The sequence below is a fragment of the Solanum pennellii genome, chromosome 5 (genome assembly GCF_001406875.1).
Source record: "Solanum pennellii chromosome 5, SPENNV200".
NCBI lineage: Eukaryota > Viridiplantae > Streptophyta > Magnoliopsida > Solanales > Solanaceae > Solanum > Solanum pennellii.
In genome coordinates this window covers 1,140,728-1,151,785 of record NC_028641.1, presented here as the reverse complement: position 1 = coordinate 1,151,785, position 11,058 = coordinate 1,140,728, and the positions used below count along the sequence as shown (strand labels likewise).

The window sequence follows — 11,058 nt, the reverse complement described above, 5'->3', positions numbered from 1 at the left end:
TTATTTTTTTCGATTACACTTCAAATACTGACTAAATATTAGGAAAACTTTCAGAAATTCCATACATTTTGGGGGCTTACTATATCCTATCCCGAAAGTTACCCTAATTACAAAATATCCAAATTTTTCATTGCTCTCCGATACATTCGTAAATATTAATTAATAAGCAATCCAAAACATTGAAGGGTCAAATTATGTTTGACAAACCCCTCTAGTCATTCATGGGCTTTCAAGCCCATACTCTCTATCTCTCTTTGGGCTAATTGAGGATAATGGGCCTAATTACACTCATTGGGCCTATAATTTTTTGTCGATTTAGATACCTGGGCTTCGTTTCCAAATTCCGATCAACTCATCGGTTCATATTGATCGGGAACCATGGAGTGCGCCGGCAGGGGAAGCCGAACCCCATGTTCCGGTCCGGCGATGAGACGTTGCCATCGCTGCCAAGCTGTAGCTTATTGCTCCATTTCTCACCAGGTTTTATGAAGAATCTGCTTCGTTTACTACTTTTTATGGTTAATTTTAAAAGATGTTCACAAAATTGTTTAGTATAAGAATTGTGTGCTCCCTAATAGTAATACTCATTCAGTTGCAATTTGTTTGTCTGGTTTGAATTTGATATCGAGTTTAATCAAATAAATAACTCAAACTAAAGATATGTAGAATGTATATGAATGTCTTATACTCGTCTTAAAACATGTCACGTGAAAAATTGAAATCAAAGAGTTGCTAAAAAGAGGAAGAGACGTAAGACAAACAAATTGAAACGGAGTGATTTTGTGTTCAGGTATCACATGGGAGTGTACACAAGAAAGAGTGTCAAAGGTTGGAACAGCAAATGAAGCATGGACATGTTGTGAGTGATTTCCCTTTTACATTTTCTGAAGAAGCTACTATGCAGGTAAGTTGTAAAAGAACTTTTTGAATTGTTGTATTGATTTGTCTATGGAAGTGCTTAGGTAGGATATGCTTGGTGGTGCTTTATAGGTGTGTAATAAACGGGAAACAAGGTGTTCGTTCTTGATAAAACAAGGCGTTCACCGAATAGGAATGTGGACGTTTGAATGTAGCTGTGGGGCATCAACTGGTATATTTGATTGCTCAAGGTTGCTTACTCTTTTCATGATAAAGTGTTTTGTTCTTGATCAGCCTAGCTAATTACAAGCCTTATTTTGCAGTGCCTTATGTATTCTCGTCTGAATATTAGTTATTCCGTATTTGTATTCCTACTATTTGTATATATTAGCAGTATTTTTGTATAATCAAGCTTAATATTTGTCAAAGATTTAATTTTTTTGTGTCTTAGTATACGTTTTGAGAATGTTCTCTGCATTTTCCATGTCTTTACGGAATGAAGATGTACTTTTTGATCTCTGCTGTTTTGCTGATAAAGAAATGCTTCTAATCTAAAACAATGTTTGTTATCTCATCCTTAGCTTTTGTTAGCAGGCTCATGAAAGACTGGAACCTATCTATTACACTGTGTCCTTGTAGAGGTAGTGTGTAGTGCTTGAGACAATTAATACATGAATACAATGTTTGTCTGGAATGCTAATTTAAAACTAGTATATAAACGCAGAGCCATCCACTCCGTTACCCAAGTTACTTAGTGGTTGGAAAGAATATTATGAATGGAGGTGCATTCCGCTTGATTCTCCTGTTGCTTTGCTACTTCACTGGGTAAGTTGGCTGTACACAAACATTAAATTTGTGAGTTTGTAGTAGCCATATTGCTTGGCGGATATACTCCATTGCCGTTTTGTGTTGAAGTTTCTTCCATAGGGTCATTCTATTTAAGGAGTATGAATTTTTTGTGAAGCTATTGAAAATTTCTTGTTTTGTAGAAATCAATTGTGAAACTCACTGGCTCATTTGTAGTACTATCATTCTCTTGCTTTTTCCAGTCGCTGACGCTGTATTGGGCTATTAAGCTGGCAGTTCAAGGGAACCTGATTCCTGAAATTAGTAACGAGCTACACATACATTATTTGGGTACTCTCTTTTCTTCTGTCCTTGCTAAGGGGCTTTATAGACAAGAGACACCCCCCCCCCTCTCCCTCTCTTTCTGTCTGTAAAATTTATTAAATGACAATTAGAGCTAATTCATCCTTCAGGACCCGAAAAACTTCAGGAGCTCCTATTGAATGTGCTATGCACTCTACTGCTCACTCTTCATCTCCTTTGGAGCTAGTTTCCAAGGGCTTGTTATTTTGATACTGAATTTTGGGCTCTTTCTCTTGTTTGAAATGTGAAGGTCCTGAAAAAGAGCTTCATCAGCTTGCTGTGTTCAGTGAACTGCATGCAGTTTTTCCTGATGTTCAAATCCATATTGATCTCGTGGGACCTGCAGTTCCAGAAGAAAGGTTTGGTTGCTCACCTTTATTCATGTTTTTAGTTTACTTCTCACAGCAACTTCTAGTTAATAAGCAGGAAAGGAGAGTAAACTCATTGACCTCATTTTGAAGTTTATGAACTATTAATGCTCTTATAATCTTTTCATGGACTGGAAAAGGGTCTCGTAAATTGATGGCTTCTGGAATAAATTTTTTAAAAGGAACATCAAAGAAAAGGTTTAAAAAGAAAGATGAACTTGGGAGGCAATAGATGCTTGATTTTGCGCCCTTGGTTGGTCTCTATAAGTACAATCATCTTCAGTGAATAATGACTGCTACACATATAATGGTTGCAGATGATGCTTATAGAAAAATGGTTAGAACAGAATCCTTGCCAGTTTAATACATCATGTTCACGCTAACCTCTTAACATTATGTAATTGTACTTCCAAAAGTTCATCAATATCTTGTTTACATTTACAGATTATGTATAATCACATTGCTCCAAGTAACTTTAATACAACATGCCCTTTTGCTTGTTAATGCTTAGGAATGGTGAGAGAATTGAACTTCGTGATTATGCTCATTGTATAGAGACCAACTGCAAGTGTAAATGTTCGGCTGAGAGTTTTGACCCAACGTCATTACAAAGTGGATCTTCAGCCATTACATTAAAGCTTCATAATGGTTATTATCATGATTGTTATAAAGATCTTATGAAGGTCTGTCAAACAGCATTTGTCTTTGCGATATGTTTCCTTCTTTTGTTAGTGTTACTCAAATGTTGTGAGCTTTGTCAGGATACTCCTCCTAATCTAATTATTGCACCGAATGCTGGTGTTGCTGCTTATAGAAGCTGGCTACAAACCATTGTAAGTCTTTCAAATGGATATGAGATTCATATGCAAGTCAGTATTGCTAAACGATTTTCTTTAACTTTTCATCCAGGAGCTGATAAATGAGATAAAAGTTCCAGCATTTTTCTCCGATTACTGTGAAGAAGCTTGTAATCTGGCGACTAGTTGCATAAGCTCTGTCACTGGGGCTTCTCCTACCATTCCTGTTAGTTTTTTCTTCTTTCTTCACATGTTTCGTCAACCGTTTTTTTCTCTCTTCAAATTTTGCTCTTAAAGTTGTCTACTGCTTCTAACTCAATTTATTAAATCGAACTTTTTACTTGCTTTGCAGATCCAACTAAATCCTTTTAGGCAACCCCTTGCAGTAGAAGACAGTGCCCTGTTTCTTCCATGCTACTCAAATTGCTTCATCTTTGGGATTTGACTTACCTTCTTCAGAGTATCTCAAGGATGCCGTGATTTGTCTCTATTAAAACATAGTAGCAGACTGAAGAGTATAATGTTTAGACTAAGAAGCGCGCCCACACGTGTAGCCTCGTCGTCAATGAAATGGGTTGAAAATCATGGGTCTCAGGTTCAATTCCCAAACCGAAGCAAGAACATTACGTGATTTCTCTTCATTGGTCCAATCCTTGATGGACAGAGTTACTTGGTATATGTGTTGGTAGAAAGTAGTAGATAGCTCGTGGAATTAGTCAAGTACATCCAAAGCTTGACTTTATCTGTATTCCTTGAGGTGATGCTAAAATGTGTCCTCAGTTCAACTTTGAGTAAATATTTGTTTTAGTTCAATTATAAAACTCTCTCTGTACTTTGCCCCCTCCCCAATAGTTTAATTTTTTTTCTACCACTTGCCCACATGGCTGGCACAGTGAGTAAACAAAGAGGACCATGTACTTAAAAGGGAAAAGGGTCTGATATACCCCTCAACTTTGTCATTTAGAGCTGATATACCCCTCGTTATAAAAGTGGCTCATATATACCCCTACTTGTAAACAAATGACTCACATATACCCTTTTTCTCTAACGGAAATGAAAAAAATAATAATTTTAATCTAAATTTTTATTATTTTTTTCTAAAAAATATAATCCCATATGAGTAAATTTAATCCTCGTCAAACATATTTTTTTGACTTTTTTTTGGTTCAATGACTAATTTATAATTATTATTTTGATAATCAAATTTATTTATGTTTCACTAATATTCTTGTAAAACTTATTGTAGAAGACCAAATTTTTTCTTCAAATACGAAATTAAATTACAATACACACAAAAAAAATAGTTTAATTTTTTTTTCTTTAAACTAAGGAATGAAAGAAAAAAACAAAATAAGAATAAGAAACTCAAATAATTATAATAAAAGAAGTCAAAAAATATTTTTTGTATGAAAAAAATTAAAATATACCTTGAACTTTGATAGAAGAATCATATATACCCCTAAATAATTTTTTAAAAAAAATTAGAAGTAAAAAGTATAAATTTAAAACTAATTTTTTAACTTCCGTTAAATGAAGGGTATATGTGAGCCATTTTGTAACGGCAGGGGTATATGTGAGCTGTTTGTATAACGGTAAGGGCATATATGAGCCACTTTTATAACGAGGGGTATATCAGCTCTAAATGACAAAGTTGAGGGGTATATCAGACCCTTTTCCCTACTTAAAAAGAGAAAGTCAATGACATGCTAATACATTTTACTTCTTAGGTCTTTTCTGTATATAGGACTGGTGTCTAATATATTTATATTCGATGAATGTATCTCGTGAAATTTTTTAAACATATTAAAAAAAGAAAGAAGGTAATTTTTTTTTAAACGGAGGAAGTACTATCTTTTTTTGACTTTTCTTTTTTCATTTGGTGTTTGAAATTTCCATTAAAATTCGAAAGGTGACACTTTCAATAAAATTTTCTTCATGAAACTCAAACTTCAAGATTTCTAATCGACACTAAATCACAATCCACCGTGTTCCCATTAAAACTCGAAAGATAACACTTTCAATAAAATTTTCTTCATGAAATTCAAACTTCAAGATTTCTAGTCGACACTAAACACAATCCAACGGTGGGACCAAACTGATATCACCAAAGCAAATTCTGTCTCTATCATCTCATTTCTAGTAGATTTTTCTCGTACCACCATAACCATTTTAAAATATTTAAAAACTCCAATTTTTCTACTATTAATATTGTAATTAATTCATCTTATCTTAAAATAAAATAAAATAATTTTTTTTTCCAAAAATAGAATCTCTGAATTTGGGAATATCCACTTCAATCACAACACAAACACAACCAACAACAAAAAGAACCATATTTTACAATCTCATCTCCTTTTACAATAATTTCAACCCCTAAAAGATTCAATTTTTTTCTGAAGAAAACCCAAATTTCTTCACCCAATGGAACCCTAATCGACTCTGAAGAATTCCCAGAAAACCCAATAATCAAAAATCTGTAATTTACTGTTGAATTCACTGTTTTCAGTGATGTATCGACCTCAGAAATTGTTTAGTTTAACACTGTTATGGATATTGGGAGTTGGGTTAGGGTTAAGTTTTGGGTATGCATTAAAAATGCCGTTTAGGGTCAATGATGTACTTCCTGTATTACCGCATCAGGTTTCTTGGCCTGTTCTTAATACTATGCATAGCCCTGTTGATTTGATGCCTACTTATATTGGATCTTTAACTCCTAATAATGGGTCGATTAGTTGGAAAGGAGCTTGCTTTTTTGAGAATGAAGCAAGGGTTGAGTTTACTGGTCCTGGTGATCGAGGCATTGGTGGTGCTACTATTCATCTATTGGTTTGTAGATTTGAAATTTCTGTATTGTGAAGTTAATTTGTGTTTAGTTGATTTGTAGAGTAGTTTTTGCTTGTATGTTTTGGTGGGTCGATGTTTAATTTATGAATGGTGATAAGAATGGCTTGAAAAGGTGAGTTTTCTGGGTTGCTGGGTTCTTTTTTAGGGGAGGTGGGGTGTTGGAAAAGGTTAATGATTGCATCCTTGTGAGCTGAAGTTAGGATTTGTATTTCTGAATTATGAATATGGTTGCTGTTTAGTTTATCTGTAGAGAAGCATTCACTGGTAAGATGTATAGGACTGTTGCTGTATTCTTAGGAATTTATCTTGCTGGAAGACTAAGAATTGCATGTTTGAAACCCAAGTTTTTACGAAGTAGTTGAATTAGACGGTCTAGAAAAGAGAAAGGTGTTAATTTTATCGGTTATGCTGCAGAATGCTTCATATTAGGATGATGTAAGTTTGACTTCTTGTTGTTTGTATTAGAAACAGTAGTGCATTTCTTGCTAATATCTGGTAGTAGGGTGCAGAACTAGGGAGAGGGGAAAAAATGGTGTAGCTTTGAATCAGTTGCATGCTGAGAAAGTCAGCTTCTTGCCATTTTATGAAAGCTGCTTGTTGTGGCTGTTTCTTGAGCCAGTTCACAACAAGAATAAACATGGAATGTGACTTACTATTTGCTAGTATTCGTTTTGACGCTTAGCCGCTTACATGTAATTCGGTTATATGGTTTCTAAATGCTCTAGCATTTAAAGGAAACTAGGATGCAAATGATAGAAGAAACATGCTGTTTTGTGGTTCCACCTTCACTATGTACAAAAAGCTAGACTGATTATATGAATGTTTCCTCTGTTGACATCTGGATGTTCCATAAATAGAAACCAATGGGGGTGATAACAAGTGAAAACTGGTATAACACCTTAAGAAAGAAGTATGGTTTTTTTGGTATCTATATATACTGGTTCTTTTGTCTTTGTTTTTAAAAAATATAAATATATACTTGTTCTTATTCTGTTATGCTGTTTTTTAATTGGATAAAGTCGTCCTTAGCATAGTTGTATTTCAGATTTCATTTACTAACTTTACAGACAGGCGCAGCACACAGCTGGACGTGTATGGATCTATATGTATTTGCTACACCTTATAGGATATCCTGGGACTACTACTTTTCGGCCCATGATCACACATTCAAAATTGAGTCATGGGAGGAACCTGCTGAAAGGGAATATGTATGCTCTTGTTTTGAGCCTTTTGTCTAAATCCAATGGATGTCCATACATTTATAACTGATCTTTAAGCAACTGCTATGCAGGTCAAGGAACATGGAATTTCTGTATTTCTCATGCCATCAGGAATGCTCGGAACCTTGCTTTCCTTGGTGGATGTACTACCCCTGTTTTCTAATACCGCATGGGGCCAGAATTCTAACCTTGCTTTTCTGAAGAAGCACATGGGTGCGACATTTGAGAAACGTCCACATCCACGGCAGGCAACAATTAACCCAGATGATGTTCATTCTGGTGATTTCTTAGCTCTGTCAAAGATACGTGGACGGTGGGGTGGGTTTGAAACTCTTGAGAAGTGGGTCACTGGTGCCTTTGCTGGTCATACGTCAGTTTGTTTGAAGGATGAGTTGGGTAATCTTTGGGTTGGTGAATCTGGACACGAAAATGAAAAGGTGAGCAAATGAGAAAATCTATGTATTTCTCCACTAAACTACATGGAGAAACAATACTAGCAAATCTCGAAAACATCATTTTCCATGTGTCATAAATACATTCAGTTACATTAATCTCCTTATGCTCCCTTTCATTTTTCTGCAACTCTTTATATGGATAGCAATGGACTACTGGTGAGTTACTATACTCCACTGTGCTTCCTCTCTACCTCCGAAGGAGGTAGGGAATACTCTGTTAGTTTTTTTGTTAGCTTTTAAAGCCTGTAAAGGCCTCGCATTTTAATTGCATGAATTGTGGCATTCTCTTATTTTTGTTTAATCTTGTGGTATATCTTTGCAGGGTGAAGAAATTATTGCAGTTATCCCTTGGGATGAGTGGTGGGAATTGACACTCAAGGATGAATCTAATCCACAAGTTGCTTTGTTGCCCTTGCATCCTGAAGTGCGTGCGAGATTCAATAATACAGCAGCATGGGAATATGCTCGGAAAATGTCCGGGAAGCCATATGGTTACCATAACATGATTTTTAGTTGGATTGACACAGTAGCGGATAATTACCCTCCACCTCTTGATGCTCACTTGGTATTGTCCTTCCTTTCCTCTTAAAAGTATAAACTATGATTATAGTGGAATATATCTAAGATGAGCAAGTAGCAGTGGATGTTTGTGTTCTCCAAAGCAATTAGGTGAATTGCCATATGTCCATCAACCTCGATGCTAACTGGTAGACAGTTCTCAAGTCACTAATGACTTATCTAACGCGCACGTATTCTATCCTTGGATATCACTTTGCTTAATTATCTCTAGGAAATACCTTTACATAGTATAAACTCAACATCTACCAGTCATCAATATATTTGCAGTTTTTAAAATTTAGAGGGATATATGGTTATTGATTACTACTCCCCTCCATGTGGAACCATTTGTTGATAAAAGAAACCCATCAAAAAGGTGAAAAAGCAAGTCAATCAAAACAAAAATAGCAACAATTTGAAGGAATGCTAATTTGTTCATCACTACCCCTTCTTCCATTTGAATAGAACTCTTGGACAACTTACTGTGGTTTCTCAGCAGATGACTTTTGTTGGCAGGTGATTTCTGTCATGTCCATGTGGACAAGAGTGCAGCCGGCATATGCTGCTAACATGTGGAACGAAGCTCTGAATAAGAGACTTGGCACTGAGGTGAACTGAACATGTTATATTTTCTTGTTTCACTCTTTTGGCTGGAAACTTGTATAATATCTTAACAATTAGTTAATGGTTTTGGGTATGGCTCATCCCTCTTAAAAATTGATCTTTTCCTTTGTTCCTTGCTGTACGAGCAGCTCATGCATATATCATAAACGTTAAATTTTTTTTAAGTAGATTTGTTGAGGTCTATTAACAAGGTATCTTGATAGGTTGGATTCTGTTAAAGGAAAAATATGAAACATACTCTCCAACCTCCTTTCTGTATTTCTATGTCAAAATATGGGTTGTCACATCATTTGGTGACTCGAACGTAGAGGTACTCTGTAACTCTTATGAGTAACAGTATAGAGCGATATTCTATAGATGATCTTCATTTACATAGACATTTAGCCTTGGAGCAAGCATAATAATAACATTATATATTGAATAATGCTTTTGAAAGCTTACTCAGTTCAACTTGAATAAACTTCACTTACAATATCATATTGTAACTGCTTATATATAGAGAGTTTGTTAAATATATCATAGATTCGAAATGTTACCGAAGCAATCAATTTCCTTTTATCTGTAAAGGTCACTTTATATGCACAATTGATACCTCTCTTACAGGATTTGGACTTGTATGGTATTCTTGCTGAAACTGAAAGACGTGGTATAACGTTTGATCAATTGCTGACCATCCCCGAACAAGATGAATGGGTCTATAGTGATGGCCAATCCACTACATGTGTGGCCTTCATTCTAGCGATGTACAAAGAAGCTGGAGTTTTTGGCCCTATATCCAACTCTATTCAAGTAACGGAGTTCACTGTGGGTATCGATGCCTTTATTTAATCGGCTCATAAGTCAAATAACTTCCATTCTGTTGTGATCACAAGGCTTTCTTACTGCTTGCAGATTAGAGATGCTTACATGCTCAAAATTTTCGAAGATAATCAGACACGCCTCCCAAGTTGGTGCAACGGTGGAGACAATAAGGTCTCTTTCTGCCAGATTCTTGGCGAATATCAAATGGAACTGCCTGAGTACAACACATTGGACCCTTATGCCAACATGAATGAGAATTGTCCTTCTTTACCTCCACACTATGAGCGGCCCATACGTTGCTGAATCTGGACTAAACTTATGTATCGGTGTATCCCACGAAATCTACCTTTGTTGCTGTTTGTTAAACATGTATCAGGTTATCTATTATATGAACATACTCTGCTTGTTCTTCAGTTTCTACATGAAATATCTATATATGTACATAGTTCATGCATATTGTAGTTTCTTAGATGTTCAAGCCTATGCTAGTTATTATTGGTTGATGGGAAACAACAATAGAATAACTTATGGTCTCAATGCCTCAAGGTCTTCTTGTGATATCTCTTCTTTGTAATTAGTTGTAAGTGTTTTTGCTGAGTCTTTGCTAAATCATATACTACCTTCGTCCCATTTTATATGTCACCTTTCGGATTTCAAGAGTCAAATAAGTCTATCTTTGACCATAAATTTTTTATTTATTGATCTTTTAAACATTTTGAAGTATCAATTATTGTGATTCATAGTACTTTTTACGTAGTTTACAAATGTATAAATCTCATTTCAAAAGAATTGGAGATTCTATATGCAAATTTTTAGACAAATTTAACCTGTTCGACTCTAAACATAAAAGTGTCATATAAATTGGGACAGATGGGGTGTCTATATATATATATATATATATATATAAATCAGTACTATTCTTTTGTTTCAATTTATGTGACATTTTGAATTTCGAGATTCAAATAAGTTTATTTTTTACCGTAATTTCTTTATATCTTTTAGATATTTTGAATTGTCAATTACTGTGACTTATAATAATTTTTATGTTGTTTACAAATATATAAATTTTATTTTTAAAAAATTGAGGATATGCAGGCGCAAATTGTCGATTAAATTTTAACTGTTTGACTTTCGAAAAAACGAAAAGTATAACATAAATTGAGACAAAAAAAAACAATATTTTTCTATCTAGAAATGTCACTAGAATATTATGTAAATGTTCTAGTGAAAGATGTGTAAGAAGTTTACTATGATGAGTAAAAGAGGTAAATATAACATATAAGAGAATCGAGAGATATATCTAGACAGAAATACGATACATCATGATCCTTTAATTTATCTCTATGTGTTTCTTCTTATTATTAATTTAATCGTATCAAAGCCA

The 11,058-nt window shown here is 34.7% G+C and overlaps 2 protein-coding genes across 5 annotated transcripts; both read left to right on the top strand.

Annotated features, from left to right (window-relative positions):
- Positions 1 to 321: 321 nt before the first annotated feature.
- LOC107020455 (zinc finger MYND domain-containing protein 15) lies at positions 322 to 4,004 on the top strand. Of its 4 annotated transcripts, none has more exons than XM_015220826.2 (11): positions 322 to 480; positions 791 to 904; positions 991 to 1,090; positions 1,440 to 1,499; positions 1,583 to 1,683; positions 1,908 to 1,995; positions 2,258 to 2,366; positions 2,887 to 3,058; positions 3,137 to 3,208; positions 3,285 to 3,398; positions 3,525 to 4,004. In XM_015220826.2, exons 1-11 carry the CDS (start codon positions 379 to 381, stop codon positions 3,615 to 3,617), a joined length of 1,125 nt encoding a protein of 374 aa, XP_015076312.1. In that variant the 5' UTR covers positions 322 to 378; the 3' UTR covers positions 3,618 to 4,004. The 4 variants fall into 4 exon arrangements, with proteins under 4 accessions (XP_015076312.1, XP_015076310.1, XP_015076311.1 ...); XM_015220824.2 differs by having other exon boundaries at positions 1,848 to 1,995; XM_015220825.2 differs by having other exon boundaries at positions 991 to 1,109; positions 1,453 to 1,499.
- Positions 4,005 to 5,410: 1,406 nt separating this feature from the next.
- LOC107020454 lies at positions 5,411 to 10,304 on the top strand. Its single transcript, XM_015220822.1, has 7 exons — positions 5,411 to 5,998; positions 7,084 to 7,224; positions 7,308 to 7,673; positions 8,014 to 8,256; positions 8,766 to 8,858; positions 9,477 to 9,677; positions 9,765 to 10,304. The coding sequence occupies exons 1-7, from the start codon at positions 5,681 to 5,683 to the stop codon at positions 9,975 to 9,977; spliced, it is 1,575 nt and encodes a 524-aa protein (XP_015076308.1). The 5' UTR covers positions 5,411 to 5,680; the 3' UTR covers positions 9,978 to 10,304.
- Positions 10,305 to 11,058: the final 754 nt, after the last annotated feature.

Coding starts and splice junctions, on each gene's coding strand:
- LOC107020454 (XM_015220822.1), top strand. CDS start 5,681: ATGTATCGACCTCAGAAATTGTTTAGTTTAACACTGTTATGGATATTG. Junction 7,674..8,013: donor CTGGACACGAAAATGAAAAG/GTGAGCAAATGA, acceptor ATATCTTTGCAG/GGTGAAGAAATTATTGCAGT. Junction 8,257..8,765: donor CACCTCTTGATGCTCACTTG/GTATTGTCCTTC, acceptor TTTTGTTGGCAG/GTGATTTCTGTCATGTCCAT.
- LOC107020455 (XM_015220823.2), top strand. CDS start 379: ATGGAGTGCGCCGGCAGGGGAAGCCGAACCCCATGTTCCGGTCCGGCG. Junction 1,684..1,847: donor TTGCTTTGCTACTTCACTGG/GTAAGTTGGCTG, acceptor CTTGTTTTGTAG/AAATCAATTGTGAAACTCAC. Junction 3,399..3,524: donor GGGCTTCTCCTACCATTCCT/GTTAGTTTTTTC, acceptor CTTGCTTTGCAG/ATCCAACTAAATCCTTTTAG.